This window comes from Montipora foliosa, chromosome 4, assembly GCF_036669935.1.
Source record: "Montipora foliosa isolate CH-2021 chromosome 4, ASM3666993v2, whole genome shotgun sequence".
Lineage (NCBI taxonomy): Eukaryota > Metazoa > Cnidaria > Anthozoa > Scleractinia > Acroporidae > Montipora > Montipora foliosa.
The window spans coordinates 48,140,243-48,160,242 of record NC_090872.1 but is presented as its reverse complement, the minus strand read 5'-3'; the positions used below and the strand labels follow the sequence as shown (position 1 = coordinate 48,160,242).

At 39.7% G+C, this 20,000-nt stretch overlaps 1 protein-coding gene across 1 annotated transcript in view; it reads left to right on the top strand.

The window, feature by feature from the left end:
• Window positions 1–17,913, top strand: part of LOC137999302 (uncharacterized) — a 28,011-nt gene extending 10,098 nt beyond the window's left edge. The window contains exons 3-7 of the mRNA XM_068845144.1: window positions 1,831–2,244; window positions 4,642–4,767; window positions 5,565–5,717; window positions 13,831–14,408; window positions 16,228–17,913. Coding sequence (XP_068701245.1) covers window positions 1,831–2,244; window positions 4,642–4,767; window positions 5,565–5,717; window positions 13,831–14,408; window positions 16,228–16,383 — 1,427 coding nt within the window. The 3' untranslated portion in view covers window positions 16,384–17,913. The remainder of the gene's footprint in view (window positions 1–1,830; window positions 2,245–4,641; window positions 4,768–5,564; window positions 5,718–13,830; window positions 14,409–16,227) is intronic.
• Window positions 17,914–20,000: the final 2,087 nt, after the last annotated feature.

Below are 20,000 nucleotides of genomic sequence, written 5' to 3'. Positions count from 1 at the left end.
ATGAAACCACTCAAGACGTTTTAGTTGCGAGTTTTAAACTAGCGGCGATTACAGCGCGACTTGCTGGCTATTTCGTGGTGCAAAGTGGCTGACGAAAGGAAATGGTCCTAAATCTCCTGGAAATTGTAGGGAAAACCTCCTCGCTAGTTCGATAATTCACGATACGTTTTTGGTCAAATAGTCAAGAAATCGTAAATGAAATAGCAAGGAAAAATGCTCAAAAAAATCGCATGACTGTGCAAAGGAGCCACTTTCTCCTCACAAGAAGAGAAGATCTAACAGGGGAGCTGCGTAATTGTCTTCATCTTGTCTCAGTTCATGATATAGGACTCAAACTTACATTGGCAAGGTAAGCAGAGAATTTGACGAATACAGTTTATAGGTGGTTTTTAACCAATCTCTGGGGACACACATAACAATGCTGCAATGTAAAATTGCTGGTGGATGAACAAAAGGAGCTAAGGAGAGATCTTTTGTTCTCTTCCACCAACATGGCGGCAATGACGTAACGTGAATACCACCTATTTCATTGATCCTGAAACGGATATGGATTCTGATAGTTCCCGGGCATTTTATTAATTCATCCTGGGTAAATATAAAGTATCTTCAGTCCAGTCCAAACGTTTCGTCGACAATAAGCGCTGCCAAAGTTTTGTTAAATAACGAATCTTGTGCTTTCAGTGAATTATGGAAATGCTTATCCATAAGGGCTTCAGCTGACGCGTAATGAACTTCACTGAGTAAGTTTCCTTTTCCTGCCCAAAACGACGTTCTCGTACCAGTCCCTCAGCATGTACTTGCCGTGATCGTCCTCCCGGTCGTCGAGGTTGCGTAAGCTCGGTCGTATCTATTTGCAACCAGTTGTGAAGCTCCGATTACCGGATGATGTTTTTTCTTCCAAGAGAGGTCAATCTCTTTTTTTCTTTACTCACTTAATATTATGTTTGAAACACCAGCCGACCCAGCACTGCAGTTAAGTTAGGTACAAACCCAATTAGCTATGAAACAAGTCAGCTTAGCTTTAGCAGGTGGTGTCTAATTTGTTCTGGCCGGTATTGTAAGGTGCGTGACAAAGACAAATCTATAAAGACGGACCAAGACCACCTGCTGCGACCGTCAGGCCACTTGTACTGATGAAAACTTGACTTCCGATTCCTGACTGAACACGAACAAGCGACTAAAAATGGTGACCTCAAAAAAAGTATTCCTAAACACCAATTAAAAACTGATCATAGAACAGGGAATGTTTACCATCGACTCACACTTGTAAGCTGATTTACTCACATAAAAATAAATACTCCACTGAAACGTTGTTAGTCGCCACCTGCTCCTAATATGCTACTTTCTGGCAGCAATGCCAAGTGCAATGACAAAAGATATGCTACGTCTTCACTTGCAACAAATTAGCTCTGACTTTTACTCGTAAAACAGATTGAAACGCACAAATCACTGTTCACAATCCAATCACGTTTCTACTGACCAATCGGTGACTGACTGCTCACTCTTACTTGACGCTGGGCCGCTCAGATTATGGAAAAAGTCACCAAAAACACGTTGTCGGGATTATTCTAATGCAGGGAAACAATTCTATCGAAACATTCTATTCCAGGGTTCAAACCATTTTGAATTTCGGTGAAACTGTGCACAATGAAAAGCGATGATTTGAGTTCTCTTCAACGAACATGGAAAAGGAGAAAATGCCATTTAGATCGCACGGGACAACCAAGGAGGCCAGGCTCAGTTTATTTCGCATTTGACCCCGGCTGGGTTGCGTAAGCTATCTATTTGCTTATTCATTTATTTGCTTTTATATGATTACTTTTACTATAGGTACAACTTTTGTTCACAAATGTCAGGAATACACCGTTCATCATCAGCGCTCTAACGGTGACTGGAAACAAAGCAGAGATTTCTGTTTAGACAATGAGAGCCATCTAGTGTGTATTGAGCATCAAGAGGAACTAAATTTCCTGGTGCAGGAACTTATAAAACTGAAATCGAAATCCGAATATTTCATTGGCCTATCAGAATATAATGGATTGTGGACGTGGATATGCAACAGAAGTATTGTGGTTACTCCAAAGAAATCTCCCTGGGATGCAGCTCAACCATACGGTGATGGGTCATGTGGTAAAATGTACTTTAGTACCGAGAGAGACTTAGTGTATGATAACATTCCCTGTGAAAACTACGAAGGGATTTCATTTATTTGTGAAAAGCGCGTTAGCAGTTGTCCTAAAAAAGGTAAGTGTATGTATGACTAATTCAAGTTTCAAGTTTATCTCAGTGTACGTTTTCTTCACCAAACTTTCAGCTTTGCTGCCTCGAAGGGCTTTGAAAGAATGACAGATGAAGTATAAGTGCTACACGGCCAACGTTTGTAAAAACGTAACCTTTCCTTGTATTTGTACGTGTTCATTGCCCTTGTAGCTCAGTCGGTAGAGCAGCGGTGATCTAACCCGAAGGTCGTGGGTTCAATTCCCACCCTAGTCAGAGTTTGTCTCTGTCCTTGTGTGGGCCCATTTTTATTAGAAGGGCTAACGCTCACATGGTTCATAAGGGGTACAAAACTAGCACTTCACATTACACTCTATTCAGTTAAGTCTGTTGATACCGAAATAAGCTTAATACGTAATGGCTATTAACTGTCTGCTGCCTTTTCTCAAGTAGAAGAATGATAGTTAGTTGAATGCTGCAATTGAATTTCAGGTCATTCTGTTATCTTTCTGGCGAAGATTATCGACCGCTGTTTCCATTGGTCACGACAAAGCGTGCCATTCTGTTCACGAGACCAACGCCATTAGATGCCATTCGCGCATTCTTGACATCGACATGTTCCCAGTTCATCCCAAGTGACGTTGTCACATCCTTTAAAAAGCATTTCATCAACAACTGGACACCAATTATTGCTAATGATCTTGCAGTATTCTAACCGAAACGCAATGGAAACAAGTGTTTTTTTTTAACTTGATCAAAAACAATAAAGAAACTGTGGTGTTAAATATATTATAACGCATTTTGACTTGACGTTTCGTATTATACAACATACATTTTCAGAAGTGACAGTTGAAAAAAAAATCATTTTATATATGAGTAAAACTGTAAGAGAGACTAATGAATGGATTAAGAACAATGCTCTTAACAAATAAATGTAATGTAGGCAGTGTGTGCAATTTGTCCCACTAAATTATACTCTCTTCATGATCCTCCAAATCTTGTCTTAAGCCAGTCATATACTGCAGCTAAATCACTATTTAAGGAACATTCACTTGTGGATACATCTTCATGAGCCATGGTTATATACGTATCATCGGCAAACATACCAGGTGTTGTATGTTGTAGACATTTTGGGAAATCGTTTACATAAATTAGAAACTAAAATGGCCCAAGTATAGAACCCTGGGAAATGCCACATGATACATATTGTTCTGTGGATAAGACTCCATTTACGTAAGATCTTTGCGTTCTATCAATCAAATATGATTTCAGCAACTGAAAGTGGTACTATGACGAAAATCGCATCTTTCCTATCTAAGCCATTTTGAAACATAAACAAGTAGTCTTCGTGAGAAGAAAACTGCTGTTTACTTTTTTTCTAATATCTCTTTTCGTTCCAGAGATATTCGTATTTTTAAAATATGCAAATTAGCCAAGTGATGACGTCATACACTCAACCAAATGTTGTTCAAATATGATGAAAAGAGATATCTCAGCCAATTTGTATCAGAAATTTTTGATTTTTGGCAGGAAGATTCTACTAAATGTTCTCCACAATATGAGCTTAACAGTTCTGTTACCATGGCATCACACTGGGCTCCAGACCTCCCCCATATTAAAAGCTTTTCTGGCCACCTTTGGCGTTCCATTTTGATATTTGCTAACAGCACTTCATATGCATGATCCAGCAAGCATACAAATATGTTAGTTTGTGGCCTTGCTTAACCTCTTTTCAAGCTGAAAATCACTAACATATTGAAATCAAGTGGGTGGGGACTGAAAAAGAGTGAGTTGCCATGGGAACAGAATTTTTTATAGCCATAGGTGTGTTTCCTGTAGAACTATTAGCCTACCAAGTTTCAATGGTCTGCGCTGCAAATTGTCCAAGATAGCTCTATTTATATACTCAATATAATATTGGGTTGAGTTTATGACATCATTAGTCAGCTCATTTGCATATTTTACCCATTTTTCAAACTTAAATATCTCCGGAACTAATGAAGATATTGTTCTTCCATGGAATTCTATGTGATACACTCAAAAAATTAAGGGGTAAAAATTTGATCATAGTACCTTGAAGAGCATTACCATTGACACCGTAACAAGATGGATGGTCTAAAGTGTCTTATCTTATCTTATCTTATCTTATCTTATCTTATCTTATCTTATCTTATCTTATCTTATCTTATCTTATCTTATCTTATCTTATCTTATCTTATCTTATCTTATCTTATCTTGACGGATTGTCGAACTCCACCAGGCGTTGACAACGAAAATGGCAAAAAACAGGAAATTTTTAGAACGGATTTCATATCTCAGTTGAATTGATCGTGTTCATAGAGTTCGCTTGCATGTGCATTTTAAATAGCAAAACAAGCTCATATTTTTATTCTTTTACTTCAATATTCCATCCCAAATCACAAGCTGTGCCAGTGACTACAGGTGACAAGCGATCAATCAATGTTACCACAACTACAATCCAAACATCGTCGGCTACTTCCGCCGGCGCCACAGATTCAGCGATCACCATTAAACAGCAACATGGTGAAGGTAAGCGGAGAGCAGCAACAAAAACAGAGTAAACTTCATTTGAAGACCTAAGTCACAGAGTGTGGCTCTAGATTTTTGCACCATATAATCAGCGATCAGCACTCCACTGAGATATGGTGAAGTAAACGGCAGTACGGTGACTGTCGTTTTGAATGCCCTGTTTCGTTCTATAGAAGTAAATACTTAACGTTGGTTTATAAGCAAGAGCAAAAATACTTTAATGCCGGTATTCGGCACACAAAAATCGTTGCACAAATCAATCAATCGCTATTGATGGATAAGCCACGATAAAAGAACTTGAATAACTCCCTGCAAGAACAACATTATATAATTATCGCTTTTCTAACCCCCTTGGTTTATTGCAACGATTACGGTATACAAGAAATAAAAAGAGAGAATGCAGGTATCATTCATGCCATTAAATTGGACCTCGGCAATTACACCATGAATCTGTTAAATGGGATACATTTCATAGAATACGGAAGGCAGGGAAATTGTGTTGGGTGGGGCTAAATAACTGAAATGTTAAGTTGGACAAGAAGGAAAGCTTACAGCAAAAAAAGATAGATTTAAAAAGGCAAGATCAAGGATTGCCTATCAGCAACGGATACAAACCGATACTAATGATCTCCTATCGTGTGTTTGGTAAGTCTTGTCCCCAATTCACTTATCTGAAAGGGGAGGTTTGTACACCCTTCGTGTTTCAAAAACTAAACTTTGCCTCGGAATAAGTCAATATAAAAGATCCAGAATAAGAAAGCTTAATTTTCTGGAATCATTTTGATTTTTTTCTCCAGTTACACGCTCCGAAAACCCTGGCGGTCAAGTCAAGGACACTTCAGATGGCAATTCACAGCTGATTACTATTGCCGTAGCAGTACTTGCTGTTGTCATATTGGTGATTTGCGTTTTTCTTTGGTTCTTCTTTATTCGTCGGCCTCGGATCAAAGGTATAAACGTATGTGTAGTAATACTGAATAATAAATGAGGTCATTGAGAGTCATGCATCCCGCACCTATCGCTGTCCTAGCAATGTATAGTTATCGACCACTTTTCAATAACGGAGAACATATCGGGAGACGGACCCGGAGACGGACAGATATAGGGGAAAGATTATTATTATCATTAATTTTTTTTTAAATTTTATTTTATTTTTATAATGTGATTTAATAAATAATAAAATAATAAATAGGTGCTTATAGGGCGCATTTCTAACCTCAATGCGCCTAACAACGGAACATTCATTAAAAAGACTGAGAAAAATAAATAATTAATTAACAGTAATGTTTTTGAAACAAAAATGGCTTAAGCCTAGTTTTAAATGTTTCTACTGTTTTTGCTCTTTTAATATATTCGGGAATTGAATTCCATAATTTCGGCGCAGTTGCTGAGAAAGCGCGACCACCATAGGAATTGGATTTGATAGATGGGATGCATAACAGTGAACGGGTTGATGATCTCAGTGTTCTTAATGCGTGATATTCTTGTATAATCATGATAGGTTCTAAGTAACTGGTAGATTGCCCATTTAAGATCTTGTACGTTATAAGTAAAATCTTAAAATTAATTCTTGCTTCGACTGGCAGCCAATGCAGTTTTATAATGTGATTTTTTTTATAATGTGATGGCGGGCGACTAAGTGGAGCTCTTGTAGTATGGCAGGGAGGAGGTCTCAAAACTCTAAAAGGAAATGGACTGATCGAATGAATGCCGATGTCCTAGCTTGTAAGATTGTAAACTTGAAAGTCCACTGCTTGATCAAAATGGTAAAAAGAAGGGATATATCAAACTTATGGAAGAACTTTGGAATGCTAAAGGCTATGGAGGACTTGGATTTTCACGTCAAAATCTCCGCGATCAGGCGGCAAGATTGGAAAAACAGCAAAGGATAACAAATGATAATGTCAACCAAACACTAACTAGTAGTAGTAGTAGTAGTAGTAGTAGTAGTAGTAGTAGTAGTAGTAGTAGTAGTAGTAGTAGTAGTAGTAGTAGTAGTATCTTCTCTCTCCTCACTCACGATTATTGAAAGTTGAAAGAAGTGCGCATTCCATGCCGGATGTGCGAGATTTACGGACAATTGTCTGCGTCCAGAGTCTTTCGTTTCGCCACCATGTGACCAATAGAAACGGAGGGCTCTGGGAACGAGAATAAGGCTTACTGGGTTATGCTACAGTGTGTTCAATTCGTGTCACAATCGCCACGCAAGGAAAAGAAATCACAAACTACTCATTATACAAAGTCACGAAATTATGACACTGAAGAAGGAAAGAAAACGTAACCTTATTTTAGTGTCTAGTCATTGTAGCACTGGAGCACTAAATGCGGCCACTGTAAACTGAGATTAGCAATTAACGTAAGTCAAGTCTAATGTTGGTTTTTGAGGAGAGAGGAAACCGGAGTACCCGGAGAAAACCTCTCGGTGCAGAGTACAGAACCAACAGACTCACCCAACATATGACGCCGAGTCTGCGAATCGCACCCGCGTAAGAGCTACCAAAGGCTCAGACAAAATTCGTATTAACCCCGGAAGAGCATACTTTGTGCAAAATGTCTGCAGTTTTATTTACTGTAGTCATGTATAGGGCATGTAGTCTTGTATAGGGCATATTAGAAAGGCATAATGCAACAAACATCAGAAGCCACAGAACAGAGCTGCAAGATTTCTTTTCTCTCCTAGTTATGGCAATCTCTCAAGTGATTTTGTTGATGAACTACTTGGCTGGGAAAGTTACAATTGTAAGAACTAACACGCTGGCTGCTGTTACGAACAAAGTCCTCCGAATTTGCGTCAGATTTTATCAATGTGTCAAGTATACATTCCTAAGATCTTAGAAACTCCCAGATAAATTGTTTTATTAAATTTCCGACCTCGGATATTGCGCTTCTAGCTTTTTGATTGGTTCTTTCAATCTCGGTTATCAGCTCATGTACCTAATAACCTAATATGGAAACTGATAACGTCAAGTGCCAGTCTGGATACGGATTCCAAGTGTCCAATCTTTCAGAGTTTAATGACAATTTAATAAAACATTTATTCTATTCCCGTTTGTTGGATACCAGACTGGTAATAGCCACTTGGGGCACTAATTTATTTGATCTAGCCATCCAATAAGGATGATTTCAATCAACGCCCGCCACCCGCCTAGACTACCGTTAACTATTTAGGGGCGAATATTTTGTTGTTGTTGTTGTTGTTGTTTTTGTTTTCGTTTTTGTTTTTACTTTTTTGAAGTATCATTTGCTTTCTTCTTCTCAATTAAGTTAATCCTTTAAAGTGGTACTACGACCAAAAAAAAATTTGTTTCTCCTTTGGATTTCAAAACTATGTTAACTAAACACTAACTCACCCAAGTTTTAAGTTGTGATTTTAAAAAGACACCTGTTTATTTTAGCTGGAATTTTCTTATTTATTGGTCCGCCATTACTAACTTCAAAATCTTGAGAGAGCTGGGTCGAGGAGAATATGACGTCAAACACTCACTAGTTTAAGAATGCAATGCACGTGTACGCGGCCTAATTAATATGCAGCACGGGAGTTTCGGGCTTTCAGACTTTTCAACCCGTGTTTTGCATATATGATAAATTGCGTTTACACGCTGAAATTTTAAGCTAGTGAGTAAATGACGTCATTTTCTCTAGATCCAACCCTCTGAGGTCCAACCGGCCAGTTTTGAACGTGAGTAATGGCGGACCATGAAATCCAAAACTTACACTCAAAATAAACAGCCTTTGGATAAAACTCAAAGCTCAAAATTTTGCCAGTTAGGTGTTAAGCGAACACGCTTTCAAAATCAGAAGAAAAAAAGGAAATGATTTTTTGATCATAGTACCACTTTAAAAGCATTGATTAGCCAGATTTAACGGGGTTACATGCAACGATTACTTCAACTGCTGTAGATCGGCGTCCTCCTTTGTACAGACCTGTGGCTCTGAGATTTTGTTGTCAGAGATTGGCAGAGAGGTCATCATGGCATGGGCTTGGGCCTCAAAAACCTCATGGGTGTCATCGGTGTCCTTTAGATACAATCGGGAAAGCGTATCAGTAACTGGTATATTCTTCCCAGGTTTGTGGGGGACGTCTATCCGGAGGCCGCGGAGAGGGAGGGGCTGGAGAGGGGGGGCTATTGCACCCCACTTTTTTCCTACGGTGTAGGCTGGGTGCCAGTGGTTTTTTGTCACCTAGAGTGACGGAATAGCGAGAAGCGAAGCGGAGAGAAATAGCCACTGGTTCAAACCGTTGAGAACCTCACTTCCATGCCCGGATTGATTGAAATCGGATGCGTTCTGAAACTCAGTTAACCGGTTCTTCGCACGCGAGCTTGGTCATGTTACTTTGTTTACATTAGTCACATCACGATGTATATTTTCGGTATTGGGAACGAAATCCAGCGGTATTTGGCAGGGGTAAATATAACTTTTTTAATGTCAAAGATGCTATCGAAACAATGGCAGAAATATTTTCAAAAGCGGTAGATTTGCCTGTGCGAGCAGAGCAAGGCCTAAGTGCGATTATTTGCTACAAATGCAAAAGGCAAATGGAGAAGTCTAAAATTACAGGAAAGCTTTGCAGGTTAATCGTCAACAGCTTACTGCGATTTTCATAATTTTGCGGACACAGCCGAACTGTGTCCCAATAGTAGACCCGAAACCACGGGTGCTGAAGTCAATTTATGTGCGACATAACCTACCAATCCTACAGTATACGTACATTCGTCTTATATATTTACTACCATGTAAAATTCAAGCCTTCAATGTTGGATATAAAACTTCGATGTCGAATATGAAAATTAAGACCCAAATTTGAAACTCCGATGTTGAATTTTGTGCACGTACATATGGGTTATTGACCAAGCTTGTTCGGTCAAGAGGCTGGATATTGGCCAAGTTCTTTCTTTGCGAGTTTATGGACCGAGACAAAGTCGAGGTCCATAAACACGCAAAACAAAGAACGAGGCCAATATACAGCCATCTTGACCGAAAAAGCTTGGTCAATAAAGGATTTATGATATGAGATAAAACACAGAAAAATGACCTTCGATCTTGCGAGACCAAGCAAGAAATTCCTAGCGGGCAAGATAGCTCCATCTTGCCTGCTCGGGTAGCCAATCACAGCGCGGGATTTGGTTCACCTTGCCAGTTGACGGAGCTAGTCATATAATAAAAACGCCTTACAAAACCGCGAGAAGCCAAACGAGAGCACACACCTGGACTAGCTTGAGAGGTAAGTGATTTCCCGAAGCCAATCGGAAGCACAGTATATACATCGCGATTCAAAATAAACTGTAGAATCCCCTGAACTTGTTCTGGCTTCAACGGCTCGATTTCCGGAAATATAATAATAAAATGATAATAATAGAATAACTTAAATAGCGCATTTTCTACGCAAGTATTCAGATGCACTTTACATAAGCACCAGGAGAAAAACTAAAGAAACTAAAAACTATATGAATGATACTAAAATAAGCCTTGCCATATAAAGTGTTTCAAGGTCGAACTCTAGAACGCATAAAATAATCAACACTATGATGCTAAGAGAAAGTAAAATTATATACATAGTAAAATTAAGCCTTTCTTGACAAAAATGTTCTCAGTTTGAATTTGAAAATGTCAACAGAAGTAGAGGATCGCAGCTCGGGTGGAAGTTCATTCCAAAGCTCTGGAACCGCCCCCGAAAATGCCCGCTCACCAAGTGAGTTACTGGTCAATCTTTCTAGTTGTGAAAGGAGAGTACCACCATTGTTTCTTCGGAGGTTACATCGGCTAGACGGTAGTGTCGAAATGAGATCGACAAGGTATATAGTATACTTCGCAGCGTTTCGATTATGGCCACAAGTGGAGGCGAGAAGTAATGCTGACAGCAATTGAAAACCTGTTTGAACAACTTTCCGTTGCTAAATCAATTAGAGCACTCGTTAAAATTGATCAGTTCGTCGAGCCAATCGAATTGGTAGGGTTAAAATCTGACTTTGGGAATAAGAGACGGCATCCCATTGGACTGGCGTTCTCAAAGAACTGAACGACCTGTACCAGAGGTTTTTTCTACCCCGCTTCGCGACTGGCTATAAAAAAACCTCTGGCATCCAGGGTACCTACGTTGTTGTTTTCTCCTAACATCTCGCCCCCCCTCCTTCCTCACACTTCTGTGATCCATACCAAAATCTATCCCCACTCCCCTTTCAAACGTACTCCGCTGCCCCTGTTATCTCATACTTTTGAAGGCGGAGCATCATTCTTTGAAGCTGTGGAGGGGGCCTTAAAATTGCTCCCAGAGGCTTGTGATCAGTGGTAATCTCAACAGGCCCGCCAACAGATGGAATCGTTCAGTTCCGAACACTATGGCATACATCTCTTTTTCAATTTGAGTAAAGTCTTGTTTTGAGGGCGTGAGGGGCTTTGAAGCATATGCAAGAGCTTTGTCATTCTGCAGCAACACCGCACCTAGACCATGCTTGTTACGCACTTACTTGCATCAAAGAAGACTAATGTCACTGCAGGAGCAATCAACATTTTCAATTTCTAAAGCTGCCTCCTGGGCACAATCCCATAAGAATTCTGAGTCTTTCTTCAGTAGACTTCTCAAAAGTGCAGTGGCGTCTGTCATATTGGGTGTAAACTTTAATAGGCAGTTGACCATGCTTACCGTGGTTTCCAACTCATGCTTGTCCCTTGGAGGTTCCATATCCTGAATGGCAGCAATCTTTTTTGGATCAGGCTACACTCCCTTTTCGGATAACACAGGACCTCACTACCTTCGAACGCCATGTCCATAGTTTTTTTGAAATACCTCCTGAGCTCAGTTTATTCCATGCAATGGGCATACGGGTGAATTGATATCGCCCAAATGGTGTGTTAAAAGTGGTTAGCATTGAGCTCTGATCATCAAGCTTAATTTGCCAATATCCAGTCTAATACACTAAAATATTTAGCATCTGATAGCAATAGAGTTAGATCCTTCAGAGTTGGCAATGGGTGATGTCCTCGCATGATGGCGTAGTTTAGGTATCTGGGATCGGGACACACTCGTAATGCGCCTGTTCACTGCTTTTCTTGCGTTACGATCGAATTCACTCAGTCTGTTGGCTCACCTACTTTGACTATCACCGCCCAAGGTCCTCCATTCTCTTGAGTTCCCTTCCTAGCACGTCACTGTGCTCTTTTATCATGTCGTTTTGGTTGTGCCCAAGGTTTTGCATTTCTTCCACAGATAATATTAACTTGATCCGCTTTAAGGAGAGGCACGATGTTAACCCTAAGACTGGTGGTGTTTGTGTGGATACCACATAGACTTCAAGCATTTCTTTTCTTTCTTAGTACTGACAAGATAACTTGCACTTCCCTTCCACCTTGGAGGTTTTTCGCCATATCCACACAGTTTTTGTGTAGTTACCTCTGAATTGTCACACCTTACTTTATGGAATAATTCTAAGGGAATCACATTCACTTGTGCACCCGTATCAAACTTGAAATTTACTGTTTCATTGTTCTGGCCTACCTCAATATCCACGAAGTCTTGGTTTGAGCATGAGGACCTAATGTCTCCAGATATGGTTTCAACAAACAAACTGTCACTTGTTCGGAGGCTAGTCTACTTACCTCTTGTATCCCTTTGCGATCCGTCTTGCAGATTCTAACAAAATAATTTGCCTTTCTGCATTTGCGATATGTTTTCCCCATAGCAGAACCTATGAAAGTCTCTCTTGCATGCAAATCTCCACATTTGCCAAATGATTGTGCTCTTTCCTTCGAAGGTGTGCTCGAAAATCTCTTTCTGTATGGCTGGCTGTCACCTATGGAATGGATTGCTTCAGTGCTGTGTTGCGCCATTGATTTCAACTGTGGCCTCGATAGTTCGTATGTTCGTGCAATTTCGACAGCCTTATCGAGGGCTAAATCTTTGCCCTGGTTTATCAGCTTTTCTCGAATTTTGTGAGAATTTGTGCCAAACACAATCCTGTCCCTGATCATTTCGTCTGGATCTTTGAAAGCACAATCCCTGGCTAACAGTTTTTGGATCCGTTATGAACTGCTCCACTGTTTCCACTTCGCTTTGAACGCGGTTGCGGAATTTGTATACACAAAATACTGTGTTTGTTTTGGGTTCAACATATCCTTCAAACCACTCGTAAGTCTTGAGTTTCTTCTTATCCTCTTAGCTGATACGTGACCACGTATTGACGATATCTCGCCCTTTCTCACCGCACCATATGAGGGAATAGCTGCACTTTTCCCCCTTTTCTTACTGGAAAGCGGGATACTGAACATAAATTCCAAGTGTTGCCGAAAACGCTTCCACCTTTCCGGTACGTTTTAGGCCTTCCAATCCATTTGAGGATATTGCATCCAGCTAAATTCATATTCAAGGGTTTATCTCGCTTCTGACACCATGTAAAATCATAACTGGTGGCTTTTAATATCACACTGAATTTTATAAGAATATTGCTTAAAACAAGATGGCGTTCTCCTGCACATATCTCTCACGGCCCGTTTGCTAAGGCGCGAAACCAATAAACTATGTGCAAACATTACATGAACAACAGAAAATGACAACGAACTCTGGCGAATGTGAAAGTCATACCGAGGCCTTCGGACTGGCAAGAGAAAAACTACGTTTGTCATGCGGGCCCAAAATTGCTGACAGTTTTAATTTCGCATGTTAAACCTATAGTAACAAACCTTTTATCCAATTGGAGTTTGCGCTTAGAAGAAAAAACGTATTTACAGCAGCCATCAACTGCCACCTAAACTGCTAATCTGTGATTAAAAATGATCCCGTTAAAATAGCTATTCTAGAACTGGCCATGGTCAGTAGTACTCATTTTGTGTCCTCGACCACTTATGTGATGCAGAGACTCTTTGACTTTCAAGTAAAAGCCTACGTAAAACCTTACCAGTGTAGTGTGTTAGGGTCCACCTGGCTGCATATATACACTGCACTGAGAAAAGCAAGTTAATTCATACCATTAGGTTTCTCTAGTTTCGGACCTCTAAAAGGTGAGAGACACATCGCTACAGTTCTTTACAAGCACCTTGCTAAATTATCATTTTTCTTTCCTATTTAAGCCTCGAACACTAAGAGACGACAAGTAGATCAACAACAGAAAAACTGCACCCAATTGAGAAAGCGTCTTGATTGGCTTCCCTCCGAAAGGGAAATGGAGGAGTATGAAGATATGCATGAAATTAAGCGAGAGAATGCTCCCACAAATATTAAATACGAAAAAAGAAAGTCACGCCACAGAGAGTCATTTGGCCACGAACAAAGTGCACTAATCCAGTCACAGTCGAGTGATGGGTACCTTGCTCCCTGCGACGAATCCACACCAGCTGGAACTTCAGAAAAAAGCGACATCTTAAATGACCAGGAAAGACAGCATGTTTACGCAGTTGTTAACATTCATGACAATCAAGACAAAGTGACATTTCACAGAGACCCTGAGATGCAAGATACAGATACGTGCCCAACCGGAAACGGAGAGAACTATAAAGCCAGCGTGGATCTCTCATCGCTTGGATTTGAAAACGAAGTGAAAAAGAAAGACGGAGCCTTTGTAAAACAAAATGCGTCAAGACAAGATGAATGCAAAGATGACCTGTATGCGGTTGCTGACAACTTGAACAAGAAACGACAACCTCCACAGGTAAATTATAACTGTCTTGTTGCAGAGTGCTTAGATGAAAATGATTATGTAAAGTGGTCATACACTAAACTCGGATTTGATGACGAATTACTACGCTAAAGGTTTGACAGGTGAAATTTGCTATGACTTTATTTGTCCTGGAAAGGCTAATCAGCTGTATCCTCCAGCAGTCTGTTACGGCAATTACCGACAGGAAGACAAGAGAACTAGCGATTTTCTTATTACCTCAATTTATCTACGTATTCTAGGAGCGTTAACACTACTACCTATACTTGTTGACTTACAGGACAGACTACTACCTTGCAACAACTAATTATAAGGTACAACTACTCAACTGTCCGCTAGCAAAGCTCTTTTCTTGATGACTTGAAATAATTCAGTCCTATCAAGTCAGGAACTATATCACCATATAACTTCAGTCTGTAGCCTCATAGAAAAATGCTTCTTCTTTCCTCACTCCTCTTCTTCTTCTTCTTCTTCTTCTTCTTCTTCTTCTTCTTCTTCTTCTTCTTCTTCTTCTTCTTCTTCTTCTTCTTCTTCTTCTTTCTTTATCACTTCTTACTTACAGGACAGAATTCGACAACTACCATCAATCACAATCGTCCGAACTAAAGTTGTTTAATACATAGTATTAGGAGAGGGGAAAACCGGACTGCCGGAGAAAAACTCTCGGAGCAGAGTAAAGAACCAACAAACATAGTCAATGGTGAGAGCACGCGCCTCCCACCATTGTGGCCCGGGTTCCACTCAGACTCAGCGTCATATGTGGGTTGAGTTTGTTGGTTCTCTACTCTGCACTGAGAGGTTTTTCTTCGGGTACTCCGGTTTTCCCCTCTCCCCAAAAACCAACATTTGACTTGATTTGCGTTATTGTTAATTTCAGCTGACAGTGTCCTCAATTAGTGCTCCATCGCTAAAACAACTAGACACTTAACGCTCCTTTCCTTGCAGGAATCGAACCCAGACCACATTGATGGAGCTGCTGCCCCCCGCTCGGATTACACCCTGAGGCTAATAAATATCCTTAGAATGGAGATGAAGCTGCGTGATTATTTGAACAAATTTAGAACATTATGGCGCTGTCAACTCCATTCTAATCCTGGTGTTCGATTCCAGCACTCGACAAGTCCTCTTGACTTGCTCTGCTTCTACTCATATTTTTCAGATATCATTGCCAAGACATATACACTGTATCTGAGGAGAATAAGTAGTGGTATGCTCGCCTTCAAACCAGATTTGACGGTTATTATGCAAATGAGCTTAGGACATAAATCCATGACGTAAATTTCCCTACCTGCCCAGTAAAATTTACTTTTACATGTAGCATCACTACACGCATCTCATTCAAAATTTGAATTTCTCGCCATCTACGTCCTAATCTCATTTGCATAATAACCGTCAAGTCTAGTCTGAAGGTGAGCATGCCACTACTAGAATAGGTTAAACCCTAACACACGGAACTCAATGCACTATTCTTTTTCAATTTTTTTTATTTTTTTATTTTTTATTTTTGCGTTTGTGGATTCTTTTAAGTTTTGCAGAGTATATGAACAAGAGATGTGACTTGTGAGAGGGGTCCTAGGGTTTTTAAGTACTTACCTGGGAATTCAATGCATTTGCATATAAAATTTACCAAGGCAGCTTAACTTGGTTTCTCAGTTACCTCCTTTTAAGAGGAGAAACTTTCGAAGTTAACTGCACCCCTCAACATCCTCTTAATCCAGATCTTCTTTGGGTCTTCAACATACGCGCGCGCGAAGTCATCTTTGCTAGCAATATTTTATGAAAACTCTATCAAATGCTACTATTTTCCTTAAAGATGCCTGCCCCATACCATGGTGTCATATACGCGGATCTAAGTCACTCTCCAGAAAAGAGTAACGGAAAAATCAATAGAGCGAGCCTTGCAACTTTGTATGCTGATATAGATCACCTCAAGACTGATGCAATGAGCGAGTCAAGATTGCCGAAATAAACTGAGCTGAGTATCAACCAATTGACTGACCAGGATTGACATCTTAAGTACCGTAAACTATTTACTTTTGACTGGAAATGATTGAAAGGTGCCATGTGATAGTCTGTTTCAAAGTTAGTGCTATAAAAGTCACCTAGGAGGAGCTAAAGCAACAAAGACGGCCATTAACTGCAACGCTACGACTGAAAAAAACAAATAGTATTGTAATCAGTTCTAAACTAGAACAAAAACCGTGCTGCACGTGTGGCATACATTTAAGTAGTTTAGTTTTCAAGTGATGTTTTCGTCTTCTTTTCAAAATCTCGTGGTATTGGTGTTACAAGAACAATTTCGTAGGCGAATTTACTTTGTCGTGTGATAATAAACTATTAGTTGACCAGTTTAGTCGAATTTAGTTGAGTGCATTCTTGCATCTTAGTATCTTCTGTGGTTAAGAATGTATGACTATGAAGTTGAAAAACAAGGGGGATAAGCCGTACAATCGAAATAAATATTGGCTATAAGCCCTATAGACTAAGCAGGAAGTTACTAATTGATGCGCCACCAAAGACGTCAGGAAATAACAAATTAGAAACAAAATAATTAATAAGGACTGTCGCTGCAAAATGCAAGACACCCAAAATATCCCCGACGAAACTGAAATTTATCCAATAAGATCGCTACGATAACAAATGCGAAACTAAACGGTCGAAAAGCCTGTTGGTTGAAGGACAGTAGGTGGGCCTTTAAAACTGTTCTTTTCACGAGCGACCTAAGCATAAGCACAAGCAAGATACCCAAGCTCAAAGCAAGCTCAGTAGAGTTTTGATCATTAGTCACGGTCCAGAACAAAAGAATATTTAAACAAATTAAATGCGTCTGCGTGTATGTAGCTTGTAGTTTTCCTTATGTCAGCAGTGAAAGCCAGCCTTCATTCCGGCCTTCATCCTTCGCTTATGCACAGGACCTAGATCTCGTTTTAATAGGGAACTTAAGATCGAGGCTATCTCCGTAAAACGGTCCGGTCGATCTGGTTTGAAAAATATATTTTGCTCATTTCTTGTGTGTTGCAATACTTCACAATCTAACATTGCTAAACTCTAAGCTGTTCAGAATTTTGCCTGTAGAATTGTTAGTGGGTCAAAGAAATACGATCATGTTACTCCCATTCTCAAACAACTCAACTGGCTCCCCGTGTAACAACACATGTGTTATCGCGATTCAATTATGGCATTTAAATGCATGAATGGCCTCGTTCCGGGGTATCTATCTGATCAGTTCATTAAACGTTCATCAATATCAACACGCAAAACTAGAAACTCACAACTGTTATTTAAAACCGCAACTGGCCAAAGATCATTTTACTATCGTATGGTATCTCTTTGGAATGCTCTACCTCAAGTAATTAAGTTAAGTCAATCGTTAGCTCAGTTTAAAACCTTGATAAGGAAAAGACTCTTAATGGATAGCTAGCTGAATTTATCCAATACCGCATTAGTATGGCATTTGTTTTTCTTAGCGCATTTTAAATTTTATTCATATAGAATTATTTTATTGTATTTCATTGTTGTATTTGTATTTCACTGAAAAGCCCCTTGGGGACGTGAAATAAACGTATATATGTATGTATGTAAGACTTCATGTGCTTATACTAAACCCACAATCCGCTTGATAGGATCTTTTAAATTATTCGAGTTTTGAGGGATTTTTGGTTCACCCGCTCGAACGCTGATGGCGCCCTATATCGAGGCTTTAATTTGACTCAACTTTGAAGATCAATTTATCGAGAACTAACGAAGCCTGTACAAAACAAAAACGATGGTCAGTTACTTAATGTCTTTTGAATACACAAAGGTGACTTTCATTAACATGAAGCTACCAGCGAGACAGCTTAATCAGACACGCGAACATCGATAAACTTCAAACTCTATTTATGAAAAAGTGAGGCGGTCTTTTTCAATGAAACCAACGCAGCTGGAAAGTAAGTACCATACATAATGTCATTACGGAGAGAAACCTTGCGGCCCGTCCTTGAAGGAATATTTATAGCTCTCTGGACTTGCCTTGTTTTGGCTCCACATTGAAAGACTCGTTAACAGGGATCGTTCACCAACCTCGCACGCAGATAGACCTAAGACAACCCTAAATAAACGAAAAATACATTTAAATGTATTAAAGGTCAATTAAAGGGGAATAAACCCTCTTTTAAGGGCTTCTGCTTGGCTTACCTGTCAAGGATAAATGTTTCATTGTTCGAATTTCGCTCCATGATTTTACAAAAGAGGGACGATCTCTGTTGCCCAGGTACTGGATCCCTGAAAGTGCAAATCAATTTTGGGTATCTACGTTGACTTTTCTCTGCTATCTGCTTTCCGGGCGCTCACCCGCTGACCAAAAAGCCCGAGGACTCTGGGTACGAGATTGAGTTGCTGAAAAATAATAAAGGCATTCTAAACAGGCCTAATTTCTAGACTAAAATGACATCAAAAAAAATAATAAAATCCGGTTGCCGAACGTATTATTGACGAGCAAAATATATTTTTAACTACTCTAGCAACCCGAGGTTGCATAAGGTAAATCTGAAAATACAATTGACCCATGAACCAAAAGAGAACAAGTTACTTTTCCCATTAGCTGAGTCAAGGACTCCTGGGTTTGTCACGTGCGAGATGTTTTGCAATTGTGTGCAGGTTTAGCGTGGAGGAATTCTAAATTATGACAACTTTTATTGCAATTCAAAATCCTCACTGACACCCTCCTTTCCTCTGTACCTCACAAGTGCTATTATTGACTTTGGCCAGCAGTTGTCCCAAAAGGTAAATATGGCGGCTGTTATAAGTCGATTTCGGGTCACGTGACAAGAATAAGACACAGAACATTTTGAAAAAGTTATAACAAACCGATAACTAACTGCCTGCCAAGTTTTATAGGCCCTGGACAAATGCCTTCCCTTTAAATAAGAATAACCATAATAATTAGGCTGGTCAAGCCTTAAAGAAAACTTCCACTAAAACAGCACAATAACTTTTAACCACAAAACATATATAATGTTTACAATTGAAGTTGCTCAAACTTTTTCCAATGAAAGCGTTTGGATTCGAGAAAAATAAATTTCAGAAACGCTTGTTTCAGATTCCCGGACGCCGCCATCTTGAATAATTGTGACGTGTCACGGTTGCCCTATTGTTCCAGAACAAACGCTCTCTGTGTCAGAACAATAGGGCAATCACGACACGTCACAATTATTCAAGATGGCGGCGCCCGGTCAAACCAAGCGTTTTTGAAATTGGAAAAAGTTTCAACAATTTTAATTGTCAACATTATGCTCTGCGTTTTGAAGTTATTTTGTTGTTTTAGTGGAGGTTATCTTTAAAACACTTGAGTCGATCAATACGTCACTCGGATAGCCAACCATCGACGACATTTTCAAGAGGTTTTACTTAGATCTCAATCAATCGGAAAACGGATGTATTTACCTTGGAAGAAAACACAATAAATTCTCTCAATCCTTGCTAGCCCATGCTGCACTTGGCTTTAAGCTCCTGCAAAACAACAGGCTCACAACAGATAGTAAATACAACTTCGTTTGCATGCTGAGTAGTACAGGGCTCTAAAAAAACTTTTGTCAACTTCCCCCA